The sequence below is a fragment of the Nyctibius grandis genome, chromosome Z (assembly GCF_013368605.1).
Source record: "Nyctibius grandis isolate bNycGra1 chromosome Z, bNycGra1.pri, whole genome shotgun sequence".
In the NCBI taxonomy this organism is placed as follows: Eukaryota; Metazoa; Chordata; class Aves; order Nyctibiiformes; family Nyctibiidae; genus Nyctibius; species Nyctibius grandis.
In genome coordinates, this window is record NC_090695.1 from 27,225,903 (window position 1) to 27,245,936 (window position 20,034).

The window sequence follows — 20,034 nt, forward strand, 5'->3', positions numbered from 1 at the left end:
TTCCCCTCTGGGGAAGGAGAAGGTTAACAGAGAGCATCTGCTGTCCATTTAACCACCCGCCCAGCCTTAAATGGTGACATAGGGTTAGGCAGAGGACAAATAATAAAGCTCCAATGTTTGAGATGATTTGAAGGGGCTGTCAATGGATGCTTTCATTCCTGGGGACTTTTTCTTGGAAGTCATTGCTGGCAATGCTCCATTTTGGACATAAGCTTAGGGTAGAGTTGGGTAAGGTAGGCAGCTCTCACCTTCCCTTGGCAGCCCATTCGCAGCCCACCAGCACTGCGGCTCTGTGCTTGCTCTAGCACTTAATCCTATCCCACACTATGACCATAAGCCTAGCCAGAGCTCAGCTTAAAAATGGACACCCACCAGCTAGGGCTCCCACACAGAAATGGCCAGGACTGAAAGCTTTTGGCAGCGCTCACCTTTCCTTGGCAGCCCTTTCACCGTCCCACTAACCCTCTCTGTGTTTGCTCTGCCATCTAACCCTCACCAACCCACTCAGCCTCGACCAGGGCCCAGGTCCAAAACAGACACCCACCACCTAGGGCTGCAAACAGAAGCAGCCAGGACTGAAAGATGTTGGCAGCCCTCAGCTTCCCTTGCAGCGCCTTCACAGTCAAACACCGGGGCTCTGCGTTTGCTCTTGCACATAATGATCACCTACACCATGATCACAACCCTAGGCAGAATACAGGTCTATCACAAACTCTGCCAGCAGTGGCTCCCTAGAAAAAGTGGCCAGGTCTGAAAGCTTTGGCAGCCCTCACCTTCCTTTGGCAGCTCATTTGCAGACCCACAAATACTGGGGCTCTGCTGTGTCTCTTGCACCTATGGCTAATTTTCACCCTCACCCTAACCCCTAACAGAACCCAGCTCCAACAGGGATGCTGCCAGCTATGGCTCCCATGAAAAAAATGCCCTAGACTGAAAGCTTCTGACTGCCCTCATGCTCTGTTGGCTGTTCCTTCAAAGCCCCACAAACACTGGGGATCTTCTCTTTGTCCTGCACATATGGCTAAGATTTACCCTTGCACAAACTCTAACCAGAACCCAGGTATAATGGGACACTCCATGCTTTATGGGTCTTAGGCAAAAGTGGCCAGGACTGAAAGGTTTTGGCAGCCCTCACTTTACCTTGGTGGCTTTTTTGCACCACCTTCCCCCCCTGCCCCATAACACTGAGGCTCTGCTCTTTGTCTTGCACCTAACCCTAACCCTTTTCCTGACCCTCACCCTACCCTAAGCCCGTGTTCAAAATGAAGGCTTGTCAGCAATGGCTGTCTGTCCTGCACCAGGTCTTAGCCATTCTAATCTTCCGTAGTTCACAATATACTCAAAAAGGGAAGAGCATATTTAAGCATTTCTCACAGAAGAAGGACTCCAGCACAATTTTTAATAGGATCAGAGACTCCATGACAGAAAAATAATTTTAAAACCTCTACAACTGACATACCAAAAGTATGCAACAAACAGTAAAATGAAAAATTATTCATTAATCTCTCCACAACCTCTAAAACTCAGCTCCATGCAATTTCCTTATAATCGCTTCTAAAGCATTTGCGTAACATAGAAAATTTTTTAAATTCCACAGCAGAAATCAGGAGGAAGATGGGATCTTCTTATACAGTTTCTATTTTAAATTTTGTATGCCTCAATACTGCAGTCAGGGATGAGGTAAAGCACATGTGAGGGGATAGAAGGGATAGAAAAGTGAAAGTCAGTTTTGCTACTGATTTATCATTTAATATGAAGAAGTGACTAGAAAGAAAAAGAGATGACTATATATATATACATACACACAAATATGCAAAGATAGAACTAATATTTTGGTAGATTCCAAAGGTTTAAAATAAAGGTAGAAACAAAGCCATAACACATGGCAGTACAAAAATTCCAAGAACATACTTAATTACAATTCTAATTCCATAACTTATAAGGAAGTATGATTTATTTTCAATGCTCATACTTCCAGTTCCTTCTTCAGTGCATGTAAAAATTACTCATTTCTGGGCCTTTTGGGCAAACAAGTGCTTGCACACTATTAAGGCCTAACATTCTTACTGATAATTTCAAGGTTAAAAATGACATCTGCAGTCCTAATGTGAGCTGGAAAATGAGGAATTTATTTTCCAGGAGTTTTGACAGATATTCTGAAAAGATGGCAAAAGTATGGTAAGGCTTAAGCAATCAGAGCTTACAATTTTTGCTAACCAAATAAACAGCCAATGCTGCAGTTTCATAAACTAAAGCATTCAGTTTGAATTACCCTGTGACAAATTTTTAAGTCCATTAAAAATGGACTCTAATTCAAACTATTATCTTCTTCAGAATTTACTGTAGCTGAAATTAAATTGGTTTAATTAAAATAGTACAACTTTTAATTGTTAGTGCTTTCGTTGTATTTTATAACTGATCACACAACTGGACAATGATAAGACAACACGTCTGAATCTGTTTGCATGGATCCACAAAAGGTGCATTGGATAGATCTCCAGATCTAGAACAGATCTCCAGATAAAAAGGTATGTTTAATCTCGCATGTGTTGCATATATGTATACTATACCTCAAAAATGGCCTTTTTCACTGCTTTTGAAAGACATACAGATTGTACAGTAGGCATTTCGCCTTTCTAATGTAGCACATTAGGGTTTTAGATCCTTTTCTTTAAAAGACTTTGAAGATGTGTCTCACAAGGTTTTTCACAACAGTAGAAGAACAAATCATTAAAATCTAAATGAGAAGCTTTCCTAAAGCTAATGTTATGAAGACTGAACAATGTTCACAAATTATACTGTGATATGCGAGTTACCAGGCAAGGAAAAAACAGAAGGTTACCCAAATGAAGTGGCTGACATATCTATTAAATGCAGACCCTCCGCATCAAGTGGTGAAATTAAAAATCAGTAGTCAAAAGGGCAAAAATCAGTAGTCAGTCAAACAGATGAACCAACCTGTAAAAATGCAATTTTGTGCAGTTGCTCAGAGATCAATACAGCAATATCAGTTAAAAGTCCAATGATTAATGATGAGATTCTCAAAAACTAATAAATTCAGAGTAAAAGTTCCAAGGTCACAGCAGTGTTTCTGGAAATCCCATCTCTAAAATACCTGGGTTTGCTATCTGTTTTTTCTTTTCCATTCTACTACCCACCCACTTTATACATCAAAGTGTATACTATTAGCATGAGATATTATTCTTTTTTTGTGTGTAATTCCTAAAAAATACTGTGAAAATAAAAAATCCAGACTTAAATAAAATTAGAACCTTATTTGTTTTGCCTCAAACTGGTGTACTTTATAAGATCCTCCACTACTTATGTATCTGAAGTATGATTTTGTTCCACAACAGCTTCTAGATCTACAAGTGTGGAAACCACCTACAGTTTTGCATTAAAAAATCTGCTGCTTAAGGAGCAGTCTGCAAAGAAGTAACAGTTCATGGTAACGCTTTCTTTCTGATTTTAACTGTCAATATTAACCCACTGCTAAGAAACTACAACACAGCTTCAAATGAAAGGGCATATATTTCAAATATAAAATTATATTTAATCTTTTGTGCAGATGTTTTGTCTATAGATGAAAACAGTTTCCGAATAAATACTTACATCTTGCTCATAAATGCTCCAAGGAAAATAAAAATTTATCTGAGACATGCCCTGAGCTATCTAGACTCCTTAATAGTGCAAACAGTGTCGCAGTGATGCCTGGTTTCACCCTGGCTTTTGCAAAAGAAACACACCAACTGCCCACAGTGCTCCTAAATGGCTGACAAACCACAGCATTACGTGCAACTACAGCAGGTTCTGTAGCTTTGCTAAGTTCCTCTCCATCCACTGGATATTGAGCTGAATTGTGTCAATTGACTCTTTTACACAACGCAGCTGAGAACTCTCCTCTGATTTTGACTCAAAAAATGACTTCACCTGCACAGCAAGAGAAAAGAAAGAAAAAGAAAATTCTAATTAAAATCAACACTGGCCACACAAATAGCTTCAGAAGCAAAGGCTACATATATGTTGCAGGAAATCCATTCCTGAGAATCATTTGTACCTATGCAGTAAGCAAATCTCTCAAAGGAGTTCCCAAAATGCAAGGAAAACATTCTTCATGGGAACTGCAGCAATAACTTATTTGGTTTTAATAAATTATTTCACCAATAACCAGACATTCATTTGCCATATTGATCACAGAGCAATCACAGAGCACTCAGAGTTCTGGAGAAGGAGTCTTGTTCTGTGACAAAGAAGTGATTGTTGCAAGCAATCCTCTTCAGCGCTCTGGAATGACCCCCACATATACTCATCGTTACAACTGTCAATGCTAATACTATAGGTCAAACCATAAACCATCTTTACCAAAACTATCTTTACCAAATTATCTGAATGAAAACATTAGAAATCATCCTTGATACAGTAACTTCAAGGCCTTGTTAGGGAAAACAACAGAGATTTCTAATAGTTATTAACTGGATCTTAACTGATACTCAACCTTCACAATATCTCCTTGGGATTGCTGTCAGCAAAAATAACACAAAACAATTTTTAGGGCACTCCATCACATTCCAGAGATGGAGAAAGCATAGCTTGTTTACCAAATCTAGACCAAAATTCAATCTAGACCAAATCACTATTTTGGGAAACAGTGTGTTCCAGTGAACAGGAAAACAAAACAGTATAAACAGACAACTGGGTTCAACTCTATATGCAACTGCCACAGACTCAGTATGTAATCTTCAAGATGTTTATGTACATATTTCTCGTGTGTGAAATGGGGAAAGCAATAGCTGTATAACCTTGCAAAAGGGCTGCAAGGACAGAAATAACACGTGTTTTCCTCATCCCTCAATTAAATTAAAACAGCATTGGCACTAGAAAATATCCCTTTCTGGTAGATTAAGCCACCAACCTCAAGTAGATGCGCCTTTGTTGCAAACTGAGAAGTTGACCAACTAATGATATTCTGTATAGTATATGAGCCTAGGTGAAACCTGAAATACAAACAAAGAAGTTATTTTTAACTAGGAACCACTTGAAGATGCAGGTTCAGTCTATGTACACATTCTTATTTCTCCTTTTTTGTTTTAGTAGTTGAAAATCATTAAAAGCACTTGAATTCAAGTTTACAGATCTCATTTTTCAAAAATGATACAAGGTCTTAGAAGTCCAAGCCTCTAGTTCCCAAATCCCTCTAAAAACTGAACTTCAGGGCAAAAGACACGGAAAATTTTCAAACTTTTATCACAGCTCAAGCAGTGAAGAACTGAGAACACCACACTCTGAATACCAAGACTTGCATTTGTGGTATGTATTCCAAAACTCTACAGTAATAGAATTTGCAACCAGATTTCATTTCAAGCAAAGTAATTTTGTAATATTGGTTATTAAGAGCTTGCTAGAGCATAAATTTTAATTCAGGAGAAGCTTTTTCAAGAACGTGAAACTTCCAAATCAAAACTTGGATTTAGAAATACAGTTTTCCACGTACTGTTAGCCTTTTGAAGACTTGCAGGCTAGCTCTCTTGCTGGGTACCCTTCAAGGCCAGTTAAGGAGAACATGTATTTCTAAAGCAAGTGGGATTTTTTCACTATTTGCTTTTAGGATTGCTGTAAAAAGACAGAAAGAATAAATGCTGAATGAATTCCCTGGGTTTGCTTTTGAATGCATTTGGTCCATATAAATACCCTGCATCTTCAGCAATCATCTCTAAGACAGCATCCTTTTAAAAGAAATTAAAATCAAGATTTTTTAGAATTACTATGAGGCTTCAGGAGGCTCCAAAGTCCCATCAGCTATTGGTGAGACTTCAAAGTTTATGTTCCAAGTTATTCTTGTAAAATCAGATTTTAAAACAGGCTTTACAATTTTAAAACAAATCTTCTTATATGAATCCAACTATTTATTATCTTGTGCTTGAAAGAAACAAACAGGTGCTTTTGCCACTGTGACTATGAAGTTTCATCTACATCAAAAGCCTTACTTCTGTGTAAGCTTTTCCCAGTTCTCTTTGACAAAGTCCCAGGCCAGCAAATATCCAGGCAAACTCTGGCTAACAGTTGCTATGATATGTGAAAGCTCCTGTGCCTTGATGACTTCTCCTTCCAGGCTGTTCTGCATCAACCTAAAAGACAAAGCATATGAAAAGGGTCAGGAAAAAACACCTATTCAGATCTTCACATGATTCTCCCGATACTCCTGAAGTAGATGGAAAAGATTATACAAGAGATCAAATAACAAAATTCTGTCATCTGGAACACAACCACGCTCTCATATTTTTTCAAATATGATTTTAACACTTTTAATTTACACAGCATACAACTTTTTGGCTCTTTCATACCAGATCAGCTTTCTGACATCTTCTGTGCTGGCCAAGGCTTCAACCATTTTGCTTTTCTCTGCTTCAGGAACTGAAGAGGAGGAGTACATCTTTAGGAGGAATTCCCAGCCATCACTAGATTTGGCTCCAGCTGTAAATATGGCTTTCATAACATCACTAGGCAGACTACAGGGAAAAACAAAACCAACAACAAAACAAAACAACAAAAAAACCCAACCAAATAAAAAAAAGGGGGACATAAAAATGCCCATCTGAGAAAAGAAGGAAGAAAAGTCAGAAAATGAAAAGATTAGCTTGAAAGAGATGCCTCACTTTTGAGCAATTTAATTGCTGGACTGAATTCATGTCAGTCTAATACTTTAAGTCACTAGGAAAAAGCAAATCATATTAGTCACATGAAAGCACAGTAACCTGTACAAAAATCTGAGTAATTTTCAGTGGCTCAAAGTACACATGAATCCAGAGAAGAATGAATTCTGCAAGATAAAAAAGGCATGCTTTGACATTGCTACTAAGTAATCCTCATTGGGCATGAAGCTTAGGAAATGCAGATGGAAGTCACTTGTGGCTGGTTTTGCAGTCACACTTAATGAGACTGCAGATGAAGTCTTAATTTCTAGCAGTTTTCCCTCTAGTCTTAAAACAGCAATTACTTCTGCATGAGGAACAGTAAAAGACAGAATGAAATGCTTTATCAATATTCAGTTGTTGTTGGTGTGCGTTTTTTTTGGTTTGGTTATTTTGTTTGTTGTTTTTTTTCCCCCAAAACAATGGTGGCAAGGTAACAGGAAAAAAGGTAGATAAAAGAAGTGCAAGCCCAGTTTTTATGGTACCTCATTGTTCCATTAGACTTCATCCACTTCTCAAATATCTCAGTGGCAGTCGTTCTACAGTTTCTCATATCATGGGTGCATGCAAAAGCTAGCAATGTTGACCGGAGCTCTCGTTCAGACAGGGTCCCATCATCTGTCCAATGCTGTTGATCAATTTTATCTCCAAGCAGATGATCTATTCTATGCTAAAGGAGGAAAAATTATTAGCAATAGCTAATTCTTCCCAAGAGGATTTTCTATATACAAAATTAGTTTAAAAAAAAAGAAAAAATAAGTTAAGTTTTAAACTTAGTTAAACATAGTAGTTTTTCATCTACCTATTCCAATTTACATATACCCTATCTAATTTTATGAATAAATGTCAGATACCACATCGATCTGAAAGATGGGCCAGGTCTACATCTTAAATTGCACATGGAAACTGATCTTCGACCTACAGTTCAGACTTATATGTAGGCAGCTTACTATCTCAACTAACTACAACTCCTGTATGTTTAACTTGCTTTTAACTACATCAAGTGACAGTTAATACACCTTAGTTTAGCACAAACAAACAAACCAACCTTTTATCTATAGGCTGAACACCCTTCACATTTGTAGTTTTGTAGCTTGCCAAAACCACAGCGAGGTGCTTGACCAGCTACCACATCTCAGCTGAAACACTTCACCTTAAATATAACCTCATAGATGCTGCATTGCAAACCATAGCTTGAGCTGTTTATCACAGCAGATCTGTAAAATCTTTGAATAAACACTAAATAAGGAAAAATATTATAGTAGTGTTTTTTTGTTTCTTATAAATTTTCTTAAGCACTCACGAATTACCCTTACCTAGTATAAAGAAAAACATTTGCTATTTTACCTAATCATTTAATAATTTTCCTTCTAGACTAAATCCCTTTGCTGACATTCTACAATGTAAAGCAGCATGGATCATTTTAAAACTGTAGATGAATCTAGAGAGTAGGCTTCATAACAAAGAAATGAAAGAACAAAGAATAACAAAGAATAACAAAGAATAAGAAAGAAATGAAAGACATTTCCTCAGCAAGAACTGAGGCTACGATGTTGCTTTCATTGCTAAGTCTGTCCCACTATATCATGTTAATTTATCGCACAGCCAGAATGGGAAAATGACAACCATTCATGTTGAAATGGTTGGGGGCCCCAAGAGCAAGGGGGATGTTGTAAATACCTTAGACACTCGACTAACATAGATATACAAAACAAAGGGAAGCTTTTACAATTTGAAAAGTGGTAATGGCTGTAAGATAAGGAGGCTCCAGGATGGTCTCACTTCAGATGGCTGGGCCTTGGGATGGGCGATGCATAAGATAAGGGAATTGCAACAGCTGCCTCAAAGGATATGACCTACGTGATCCCCGGACTGAGTTTGCGCAGAAGCAGGGGTCAGTCAGTGAACACAGTGAGGAAGACTACCGGCCTTCATCTGAAGACCCCTGATGACCACCAGGGAAAACGACTGCGCATGTGAACGGACATTTGCGTATCTCATGGCTATGTAAATGAGTTCTCGGAAATCCTATGACTATGTATAACGTTATGGTATATATTCTCTGAAAATTTGTCAAACCGGTGGAGCACTCATGGTGGATAATCCCCAGTGCTGCCCAGCGCTGCAATAAAGAATGCCTGCTTAATAACACACTCTGGTGTTATTGAGTTTTCTTTCGGACTCCTTACCCAGCCGCACCTAGCTTCCCACTTCGGTGAGGAAAGTTAGAAAGCAAGGGGGTTTGGAGATCTCCGATTTTTGTATCAATGTGTTCCTATTTTTACAGAAAAAAAGTTTTGTTTTTTTACACTGTCTCTATACAAAGCAATTAGGTCTATGATCTTCAGGTACTCTAATAATTTTGGAAGCAACTTTTCTGTACTTGAAAAATGTCATGGACTCTATTTAATTACGTATCTGTACTACATTGACCTTTGTAGCCACTATAGCAAATCCTCAGACACCACTGTGTTCCCACTGCATCACACTACCTACAAAACATTGTGGGTGGGGGGCATGGAGGGAGGCGGGCAGTCGATCAAAAAAATTTAGCATTTCAGTCAGAAATCATTACTACTTAATAAAAGCAGGCAAGACTGGCAATTACCTAGAATCCCCATCCAACTTAGTGAGATTACTGAATATGTTCAACAGTCAACACTTACCAAAAAGATAACGTAACTATAAAGAACATTACAGCTAATTATTTCAAATTATCATTTACAGAAAACTAAGACATACCATGACTCGTGCTGCCAGTTCTTGTTCACCCTTTTTCTCTAAAAGGCTGTATATAAGACTCAGCTGAAACAAAGCTTGAGTGATTGGTGCAGTGCTGCTCTCTTTGTTAAGGTAATCAATCAGCTCAAAGGCCTTTTCCAGAGACTCTTTTCCTAGACTATAGGTCAATGAACACAAACATTAAAATGGCTTCCAGAACAAAAGCACTCCCTGAAACAAGATCAGAAGTGATGCCTTCCATTACATTAACAGAGGGATAGATGAATAGAGGGAGTAACATAAGAAACACTTTAGATGTAGAGATTTTTATACTATAACATTAGCAAGATAGCAACAAAGCAATAATGGCCACTAACATGCCTTCAATTAACAAAAATGAAAATACGTAAGGAAGTGTGACAACGATGTCTGAAAATATTTATCATAAATGAGGGTACTCAAATACAGGAAGCAGCTGTCAAAGAGGCCATCAAGAATGCTCAGCCTCACCTGCTCTGATGGCAGAGGTGAAAGGCAAGAGAGGGAGCCAGTAAAAATCTGAGACACAAATAGCTTCCTTCTCTAACATGGAGCACTCACTGATAGAGTACAGGAAAACAGTCTGCTAGGCAGATTACCAGACACTAAAGAAAACAGTGTCTTCCAGAAATGGAAGCTATCATGTGGCTCTTTGTGATGCAAATAAATGGATGCTGCTTTAAAGAACAGGGAGATAACATCTAACACCAATATGGAAGCATCAGTGAAATAACTTTTAAAAATTATTATTGAATGGTGAACAGTTTCAATAGGCTAATGAACTAAAACTCCTCTGAAGGAGTCTTCTCCAGAATCTAAGTCTGATCTTGTTTGACTTGGCAAAAATTTTAAACGTGTATTAACTACGTTTTCTAATATAAAAGTCTTACCTTGCAAGGCTGAAGATACTGTTGATCAAACTGGCTCTGTCTTTAGGACTCAAAGCAGTGTGGTTTTTTTTCAACAGATCAATAAGCATTTTCCAGTCTTCAGCATAGTGTACTATGTAATAGCCGTTCATGTTCACATTGAATTTTATCCATTCCACTTCTTCTGGAAGTTCAATGACAGCTAATGAACACACAATTAGTTAGCAGCAGAAACAAACATTTAGCAACAGTTCTTTCAAGTCAAAATCTAGGAATTAGACTCATTCCAGAGAGTCAGTAAATCCTTTTCCCCCTACTGTGAAGAAGCAATACCCACTACAATTCCATGAGAAGGGCCCAAAATTCCAGGTTGTACTTCCTCCTCCTTCTTCCTACACCTGATTGAACAGTATCACAATCTGCCTCCAGTTGTACCTATGAAGTTAATTACTTAGTGCAGTAATTTTTCCCCTTCTGTCCCGTTCTCCTTGCAAACAACCCCATCTCCTCTCTGCCCACCTTCATAGATATATTAAGGAGCAGTTACACACATCATATAAAGAAATAGAGAAATGGAGATGGCATTAAGCAGATGAAAGGTCACAGTCTTAATTTCAAAGTCAACTAGATACAAGAAGAGAGGCTTTGGGAAACAGTTCTTCATTTCAGTTGATTCTATTACTGCCAAAAACATCAATTTGCATAGCACCTACAATGACTTTGAAATTTAGTAAATATTCTACCCCAAACTCTTTAGTACATCTCTCCTACTCTCATATCTTCCGCATCCAAGTTTCTACAGGGAGTGAGGAATTAGTATGATGAACATGAGACCACCAGCAGGGCCATTTAAGGTGACACAAAAACGATGGAATAGGGCTACTTACCTATTAGTTCTAGTAAGATCAAGAACACATTCAATTAAACAGCTTTGTTTTTCCATTCTGATAATTCCTAGTATTTTTTTCTAAAACTCCATCTCAAATGAAAAAGGCCAGGAATAACTTGAAGGCTTTGTAAAAATGTCAGAATGACATAAACCAAAATTATTTACTTTAATTATAGTACTTCTAAAGTCATTTTAGAGGGCTGGCAGCTAGTAAAAATCAGTACAAACGTAAAGATCAGCTCTAAGAATTTGATTTTAGATTTGTATAGTTTTATTTCAAAAAGTAGAAGTGCGAGATAGGTTTAGGAATTAAAAATAATTGCCAGTTAAATGCACTGAATAATAACTTTAACGGGGCAGAAGACAATACATCAGCTGATGTAAGACGATGAGTCAGACCAACTTCAATAAAATGCAAAAACTTATTCATGTCAGTGGGGAGAGATAGCCAAAGTGATTTTAGCACAATACTACATAAAAGTGTATAGTAACTATTCACTTGTAAGGAGAAAATCAGGGCTGTATTAAAAAAACCCCAAAACATAGACTAGCAATTTAGGATTCAAACTAACCACTGTAGCAAAAGCAGAGAGTTTATGTGAAAAGATCTAAGGGTTTTAAGTTCTAAAAAAGCATTCTCAAAAACTTAATCTGTTCCAGATGCAATATTTTCTTACACCATTAAAGAAAATAAATAATATTTCAGTGGAAAGTGATTTCCTCACATTTCACTACGCTGGCAGAGCAACTCTCCCATTACTCACTTTCTAAAGGACATGCGGTTTGAGAGATTTTGTGCATGCACTGGGATGAAAAGAGTACAGGCTTTTACAAATTCCAAATCTGTGCTTCTGCCCCAGTTCCTGCCATTTACTTGTACATATAATGCTACAGGGAACCAACTCTCTAATGATGACGCCACCAGTAGTTTCAGATCTCTGTAATTATTTTGTATTATGTATGCCTTTATCTTCACACCTTAAGCAAGTGTATGCTCAGAAAGATCAGTAATCTATAACACTTAGGTAACTTGCTACTGAAGTTTTAAGCCACATACCTGACTTCTGGTCCAGTAAATATGCATTAGTACAGTGGGTAAAGTTGCAGCTACTAGTTATGTAGGTGAGAGGAATATGCCACAGATAACTGCAAAGGAAAGCAAAGGTTTACTGACATATTATACACATATTTTTTGTCTTGAAGGGTCTGTTTTGTTTTTTTTTTTTAATTTAAGCATTTTACTATATTAGTAGTATTAGAACCACTGCATGCTGTGTAAAATAATAAAGTATAAATGTCACTCATATAATCAGAATATGATAAAAGAATACATGTGCATGTATAGCAATTATTTTTCTATTCCCACCATGTTGAGAAGTGGGAAAATTTCGCAGAATCATAGAATGGTTAGGGTTGGAAGGGACCTTTAAAGGTCATCTACTCCAACCACCCTGCAGTGAGCAGGGACATCTTCAACTAGATCAGGTTGCTCAGGGCCGTGTCCAACCTAACTTTGAATGTTTCCAGGGATGGGGCATCCTCAACCTCTCTAGGCAACCTGTTCCAGTGTTTCACCACCCTCATCATAAAAAATTTCTTCCTTATAACCTACTCTGAACTTACCCCCTTTAGTTTAAAACCATTACTCCTTGTCCTATTGCTACAAGCCCTACTAAAATATCTGCCCCCATCTTTCTTTTAAGTATTGAAAGGCTGCAATAAGGTCTCCCCCGGAGCCTTCTCTTCTCCAGGCTGAACAACCCCAACTCTCTCAGCCTTTCCTCACAGGAGAGGTACTCCAGCCCTCTGACAATTTTTGTGGCCCTCCTCTGGACCCACTCCCATAGATCCATGTCTTTCCTGTGCTGAGGACTCCAGAGCTGAATGAAGTACTCCAGGTGGGGTCTCACCAGAGCAGAGTAGAGGGGCAGAATCCTCTCCCTTAACCTGCTGGCCATGCTTCTTTTTATGTAGCCCAGGATACAGTTGGCTTTCTGGGCTGCAAGCGCACGTTACTGGCTCACGCCCAGCTTCTCATCCACCAGTAGCCCAAGTCCTTCTCCGAAGGCCTGCTCTCAATCCCTTCATCCCTCAACCTGTATTGATAGCAGGGGTTGTCCTGACTCAGATGCAGGACCTTACACTTGGCCTTGTTGAACCTTCTTGAGCTTGTCCAGGTCCCTCTGAATGGCATCCCGTCCCTCAGGCACATCAACCGCAGTACTCAGTTTGGTGTCATCTGCAAATTTACTGAGGGTGCACTTGATCCCACTGTCTATGTCATTGATGAAGACATTAAACAGTACTGGTCCCAATACAGACCCCCAAGGGACACCACATTTCCTTCCTTCCAAGGAAGAAGTACTTTCTTCCTCAGTTCCAGCATGATAAGTAGCTTGTCCAAAGTCATATGGACAGAAAATCTCTGACTGTATCAGAAATTCAGCCAGTATTTTTTTCACCCCAGTCCAACGTTCTGTCTTCCTGCAATTTTACAAGTTTTACTATTTTTTAAAAAAACAATTTATGTCGATTCAAGTACAAGACTCAAATTCCAAATCACAGTAATAGAAACCATAACTGATTGCATAATTGATTGCATACCACAAAAACTGTCTCAAGTGAACAGCAAGCTGGAAGAATAAATGCTCAAGTGGCTCATAATGATGACAAGGACTTGACTATTCAGAGAAAACAGAACTTTGAGTGAGATGAAACAAGTTGCACCTATGCATTCCAATTTTGACACGAAACCCTTCTGTGTACGACACACACAGTGCGCTCTTTGAAAAGCTTTTCATGCACTCCCCAAATTGACATTAACTAGAAACAGAAAAGCAATCAAGCCTAGCAATGCTTCCCTTCTTCCCTTACCTTTCAACCACACATCACCTTCCTTCCTCCACATAACAAAAATAAAACAAAGCCCCGTAACTTCCAGCATTTCAAGAGAACAATTCCTTTCAAGGCCTAATTCTGCAAAATAATGCAAAGGACTCAGTCCTTGTTAAGACTTCAAACAACTGAATAAAACCACCAAAATACAGTAAGGTTCATAATATAAGATATATTTGCAGTAACTTCATATTTACAATTAGCAACTGCCACATCTTTGCTTTTTCAGCATTTGCATATGTACTTCCTTTTAGTTTTTGGTACAATGGATATTGCCTCTCTTACATATTTAGCCATTTACTGTCATGCATTAGTGCCATCTTAAAATTTTTAAGCCAAGAAAGCTTTGATTCTAGCTTCTCTACTTTCCTCCAAAAAAGCCCAAGACATACACCGAATTTTGGCAGGAAGGAACCGAGGCTCTAAAGACAGACATATGCATCTGTAACTTCTGCAACCTTTCTACAGCTTCTCATTAACCACATAAAACTTTCTGAAATTAAAAGAAAACTTTACCTGTGACATCTGCCTTTTGGTATTAAAAAACCTGAAGAATTCATTCTACTATTTCCCACAACTCATCATCTCAAGCTCAAAAGCTTCAGGAAAGGATGCAAATAAGAAACTCAGCTTACAAAGGATGCCACAGATTTTTACCAGTTGCTTGGGTGGAAATAGACATGCATCTTCAAGTAGATACTACATGTGTGAATTTCTACGCCAAATTCTCTATTGCTACCTGCTTTCAAAGAAAATACCAGAATCCCTGAATATGAGTGAGAAAGATGTACAATCTACAAGGAAGATACCTGCAGGTAGATTTTAATGTAAGAAGTATTAAGAAAGTAGTAACCTTGCATCTGATGTCCAATTTTCTGGTTCCATGCTATAGAAAAATTTCTCTTGTTGTACAGAAATAATCTTTCCCTTTCGGACAACAGTGACTAAAGGAAATCCTTTTTGCAGAATCCATGTTTTCATCAACTTTTTTACATCTAATGTTCCATTGGTAATCTGTAAGAAACAATCATAACAAGAAAATGGCAAACGGAGAACATTTTTAAACATTCCTCCTCAACTTACAAAGTAAGTAGTAGCATGATTGTGCATCTGTAAACAATCACTTCGACATTGAGCTTGTAAATTTCATAAGCAACAACTCAGGGGAGCAAGCAGCTTTTATTTTCTTACATTGAGCGAATTCTAGCCAAGCAGTGGAAAGACAAATTGGAAACACCAAGTAGGATGAACTGGTATGTCATGAAAATGGAGAAGACAATGTTAAAGAAAAGAAAGTCATGGTAAGCTCCCAAGCTCCCCCCTACCCTTTCTCTTTCCTTATTGGTATTCTGATACTATGTGGGTGTTTCAGGTTAAAGATCTTCTTTTAATTCTGAAATAAATATTAGAAATGGAATTAAAGCGATGGTGTTTGTACAACAAAAACAACATATCCTTTATATCAAGCACTCTCCTCCCACTTACCAGCCTCTGCATAGCTTAATCCCCAGCCTCTTCTAATCTTTCAGGAACTGTTTGTACTACATTCCCACTGAGGGACAAGTACTTTATAATGTCTACACATCACTGCCTCTTTATTAGCAGAGATGATCATCCAACCTGAAAAAGACAGTATGCTCCCTAACTTACAAAAATACATTTTAGGTTGAGCCATCAGGCATACAAGGAAATTAATATACCATTATTCGAGTTACATTTAACTTTTACCAACCTTTACAGTGTCTTTCTCTATTTTACCTCATCAACAACTTACTGCCCACTGTTCTCTGTTCAAGCCAACAATAAAATGTACAGTTTACCCTCATGGGAAAATACTATATTATTTATGTAGAGAATGACCATAAACTTTAAATAGAGTTTTCAATTCCAGGGAAGCAATTCTCTATCAAAAGTTTAAAATTTGTAGAATTTGAAGTCTACATGTTTTTTTACTTTTTACATACTCCCAAAACCCACTCTTGGCTAAATCCTCATCCTCCGTCTTGTTACCACAGGCTATCATCATTGTTACTACAATGTTACATTATGCAGTCCCTTCATAAATTGCCCAAGATGTGCTGAATGTATGCTCTCACTTTCTCTGCCACTATCTTTTCCTTTCCTTCCTCTTACACTTTGAAACCATCAATAAATCTATAAGATCAATGCCAGCCAGACCAAAAAAAACAAACCAAAGAACCCCAAACCCAAGATAGGAGGAATGTTAAGAGATCAGGAAACTAATTAAGTCTAACACTTGCACCTTGCCAAATTGCCTGTTTCGCAGCTCAGTCTTTCTGTGCTAACATTGTGAGCCACCTAAAGACTGGCAGAAAGATTTGTGTCTAATCTGTACAGACACATGAGTAAATTTGAAATTTGCTCCACTGAAAGAATTCTATTCCAAAATAGAACCGTACCCAATCACCTGAAATTAAAACAATTTATTAGAAATATAGTTTCATAGTTTCATCATAGCAAAAAATTTATTTACATTAATTGATTTTATTGACATATCTTCTTTGAATAGCAGCTCCTAACTCCAGTGAAAGCAACACATGAAAATACGGTTATCCTTCTTCCCTCTAGGTAAGGTATACAAAAAGCTTGCTTCCCACGTTACAGATTTTTCATTTACTTCACATGCAGTTTTCTCATCTTCACTCCAAATATGACTGTCAATTTCCACAGAGAAGGTTAAGACTTAAGAAATGATTGTGCATTTTGCTGTGTGGACAGCAAAAAATTATGAGCAAAGAAAAGGCCACTTTTATGGTTGGAATTTTCAAACACCTTCAGCCTAGGCATGAGTAATAGGAGTGAAAGGAAAAAGAGACAGTCCATTTGCTGAATATCGTAGATTTGTCTTTACTATTACCATAAATATGGGAAACAACTGACATGGATACCAAAGATCTCAAAACATGATAATACTAATGATTTAATTGTCATAAGGGAGACTCAGTGAAAGAAGCTTTTAGCAGATCTAGCCACTGGCTAGAGTCCGAGGGCATTGATAATGGTATCAGTCAACTCAAAGATCAGATAGGCACACAATATTTTGTGGGAGCTACTCAGATTCATCTAGTTCATATAGTTTTAATTATTCAGACACCTGTTAGGGGAAAATATTATTCAGCAAAGACTTTCCATCAAGTCTGTAGAATGCATGAACTTTTGATACCAAGGGCAGAGAACGTAATCAAAGATGCAGCCTGTCTAGATTTTATTGTTAACCAACAGAGTCTCGCTGAGAATCTGAAGGTGAAAGACCATCAGAAAGCAAGAGAAATTAAGAATTCAAGATACAGAAAGAAAAATATTAAGACAGAAAGAATACCAAAACAAATGAAAAGGGACACAGGGACAGTACATTTCAGTAAAGTCAGAGAGGTAATAAGTGAAAATCAGTGGAAAGAAAGTAGTGCAGAAAATTTACCTTCTCAGGAAAGTGAAATAATAAAAGCCCAAATGTAAATGAACTCATTGCAATACCAGACCAGTTCAGCTAAACAATAAGTCTTTGGAAAAAGGGAATACGAAAGTGTATGAAAGCGCAGGAGTATTAGCACTCACATGCAAAAAAACCCACAAAACAAACCAAAGACTCAAGAACTCAAGACTCAAGACTCAAATGAGGTGCAGCCAGAAATGGACACAGAGGAAAAGGCAAACATTGTAAATAGCATCAGAACACATCTAAAGAACCATTTGGTGGGTTCCTCCACACAGAAGGGCAACTTCTGGCAGATAATGCTGTTAAATACCTGGTGTCAGCAGGAATTTGGTAACTATTAAACTAGCACCAAATACAAAGGGCTGTTTCTCACCAAAACAGGAAATACACACTGAGTTCTGACGTTAGATGTTACTAAGTTGGTTGGATGCGATTCATTTAACAATAGTAAATACAGGTGGATGAAGCAATCCCAGAGTAGCTTAACAGTTACTTTTGACTCTTACAAGATGATGACTGAGGTTCCAAAAGACTGGAGAAAGAGGCCTGCTGAGTTTGCAGAAAAGCTGAGTTTGCCCATGGACAAAGAGCAGGGTTATAATAAAAAAATTTATTTTCTGAGCCAGGGAGACAGACTAAGCAAGTAATCTAAAATTTTGAGAACGACTCTTTTCCCATGCTCTAGTAACAGCTAAGCCCTGCATCTAGTAACAGTTAACCCTCACATTAATTAAATGTGAGGCATCTGTGTGGCCTCCCTAGCCACTCTATGTGGATACCACCATCTCCCTGTGGTGTGTGCTCTACGTGTGCATGAGTGAGGATGGGGTCAGGAGGCTCTGTTTTGCAGAGGTTGAGGAGAGGAAAGTCTGTTTTGCACTATAAAAATCACTACACAAACAGAAGAGTTCTCTGTCATAAGAGAGCCACAGTCTGGTATCAGTAATAATCCATCACTAGCTGGAAAACTAGTGATTGTGTATGACTAAACACACAAATTTACAGCCACCTGTGACAGCTGACAGTAACTAACAGCGGCTCCAGTTCTGCATAAGTTCAAATATTGTAAGGTAGACGCCAAGAACCAAAACTAAACATTAAGTTAGTATCCTGCCTACTACTCAGCTTCTGTGAGGGAACCTCACATGTATTTCAGAGACTTTAATACATACTATGCAGAACACACACTGACAGGGAAATCTGTTCCCTTCCCTTATACAACTACCTTGACACTCCCTGGGGATACTCATCGGCTCCTTCTTGGTGGGATCACTCTCTCTCTTGCACTCTCTCTTGCACACACTCTCCCTCTCACACACTCCCCCCCCCCTCTCTCCCCTTCATGTGCTCTCTCACACCCTGATCCCTTCCTTGCTCTCTCTCCCTCCTTCACCATCTCTTGCTCCTTCTCTCCCTCCTGCCATCTCTCCCCACTTTTTCACATGTGCCCTCTCACTCCTGCCCTCCCTGGCTCCCACAGGCTTGCCATCTCTCGCCCTTGCTCTCTCCTGCCCATGCCCTTGCTTTCTTGTGCCTTCACTCTCTTCCTCCACATCCACTTTAATCAGACACAACCTTATGCCTTACCATTTGAGAGCTGCTGAACTAAATTGTCCCCTGCAATTTGTTTTCCTACAATTCCTGCACTGCTTGTTGAAACAGAAGCTGTCACTGAAACTGTTACACTAGTAGAGAGTATCCCAGGACCTCTACAGTAGTTAGATTCAGCTGTTCCTTGAAAGTAAAGTTTTGTCCTGCATTTAAGATGACTATTTTTATTCTGGTCTTAACACACTAACAAGGCAACTCTAGAGAGAATACGCATATACTGACGTGTCCATACATATGGATGTGCGTGGTAGTGCATACTCACTTCCAGTGCTTTTTTGGGATGATACTCAATGGAGTCCTAGAAGCTACAGGAATCTCCATATCTGTATGACAGAACTTTGGACTACGATGAGCAAGAACTTCAGAGTATTTACCTGCAGTGTATTATCTTATTTCTTTCATAAACAAGGAAATAAGTCAAAATTTACAACACACTTAGAGAAGTGAAAAAACAAGAGCAGCGTATCAAAGATGGATACCTCATTCATGCTGTCCCACAAGTCATCACTCCGGGCAGATCCATAGTTGTGATTATGCAAGTATACCTCAATGCCAGCCTGGAAGACATCCTTAGTGAGATAGTGCTTCAGCATCAAAAGAAGTGAAGCCCCCTTTAGGGAGGAAAAAAAGAAAAAGAACTGTAAATTACAGTTATAGAACTTGTTGAAGCATATGCATATTATAGCTCTTTCATAGTACAAGAATAACTCAGAAGCTGGCAGATTTTATCCCAAATGTTATCATTTGAATAATTACCTTAACACTCAGTTGCCTTGGAAAAATATTTTTTTAGTATTTCATAAACTCCAAATACAGTTACAAAAAAGGCTAATACAGCTTTAATTTTTTTCCCAGTTGCTTTGG

The 20,034-nt window shown here is 38.4% G+C and overlaps 1 protein-coding gene across 6 annotated transcripts in view; it reads right to left on the bottom strand.

The window, feature by feature from the left end:
• Window positions 1–1,366: 1,366 nt before the first annotated feature.
• LNPEP (leucyl and cystinyl aminopeptidase) overlaps window positions 1,367–20,034 on the bottom strand; it is a 71,898-nt gene continuing 53,230 nt past the window's right edge. For 5 of the 6 annotated variants that reach the window (XM_068422142.1, XM_068422146.1, XM_068422143.1 and 2 more), the window contains 10 exons: window positions 19,650–19,781; window positions 14,956–15,116; window positions 12,265–12,353; window positions 10,340–10,520; window positions 9,432–9,588; window positions 7,175–7,359; window positions 6,342–6,506; window positions 5,985–6,125; window positions 4,913–4,994; window positions 1,367–3,930 (listed from right to left, as the gene is read on the bottom strand). In XM_068422142.1, coding sequence (XP_068278243.1) covers window positions 3,799–3,930; window positions 4,913–4,994; window positions 5,985–6,125; window positions 6,342–6,506; window positions 7,175–7,359; window positions 9,432–9,588; window positions 10,340–10,520; window positions 12,265–12,353; window positions 14,956–15,116; window positions 19,650–19,781 — 1,425 coding nt within the window. In that variant the 3' untranslated portion in view covers window positions 1,367–3,798. Of the gene's footprint in view, window positions 3,931–4,912; window positions 4,995–5,984; window positions 6,126–6,341; window positions 6,507–7,174; window positions 7,360–9,431; window positions 9,589–10,339; window positions 10,521–12,264; window positions 12,354–14,955; window positions 15,117–19,649; window positions 19,782–20,034 lie in introns of those variants that run through there. The other variant, XM_068422148.1, reaches the window with a different exon arrangement.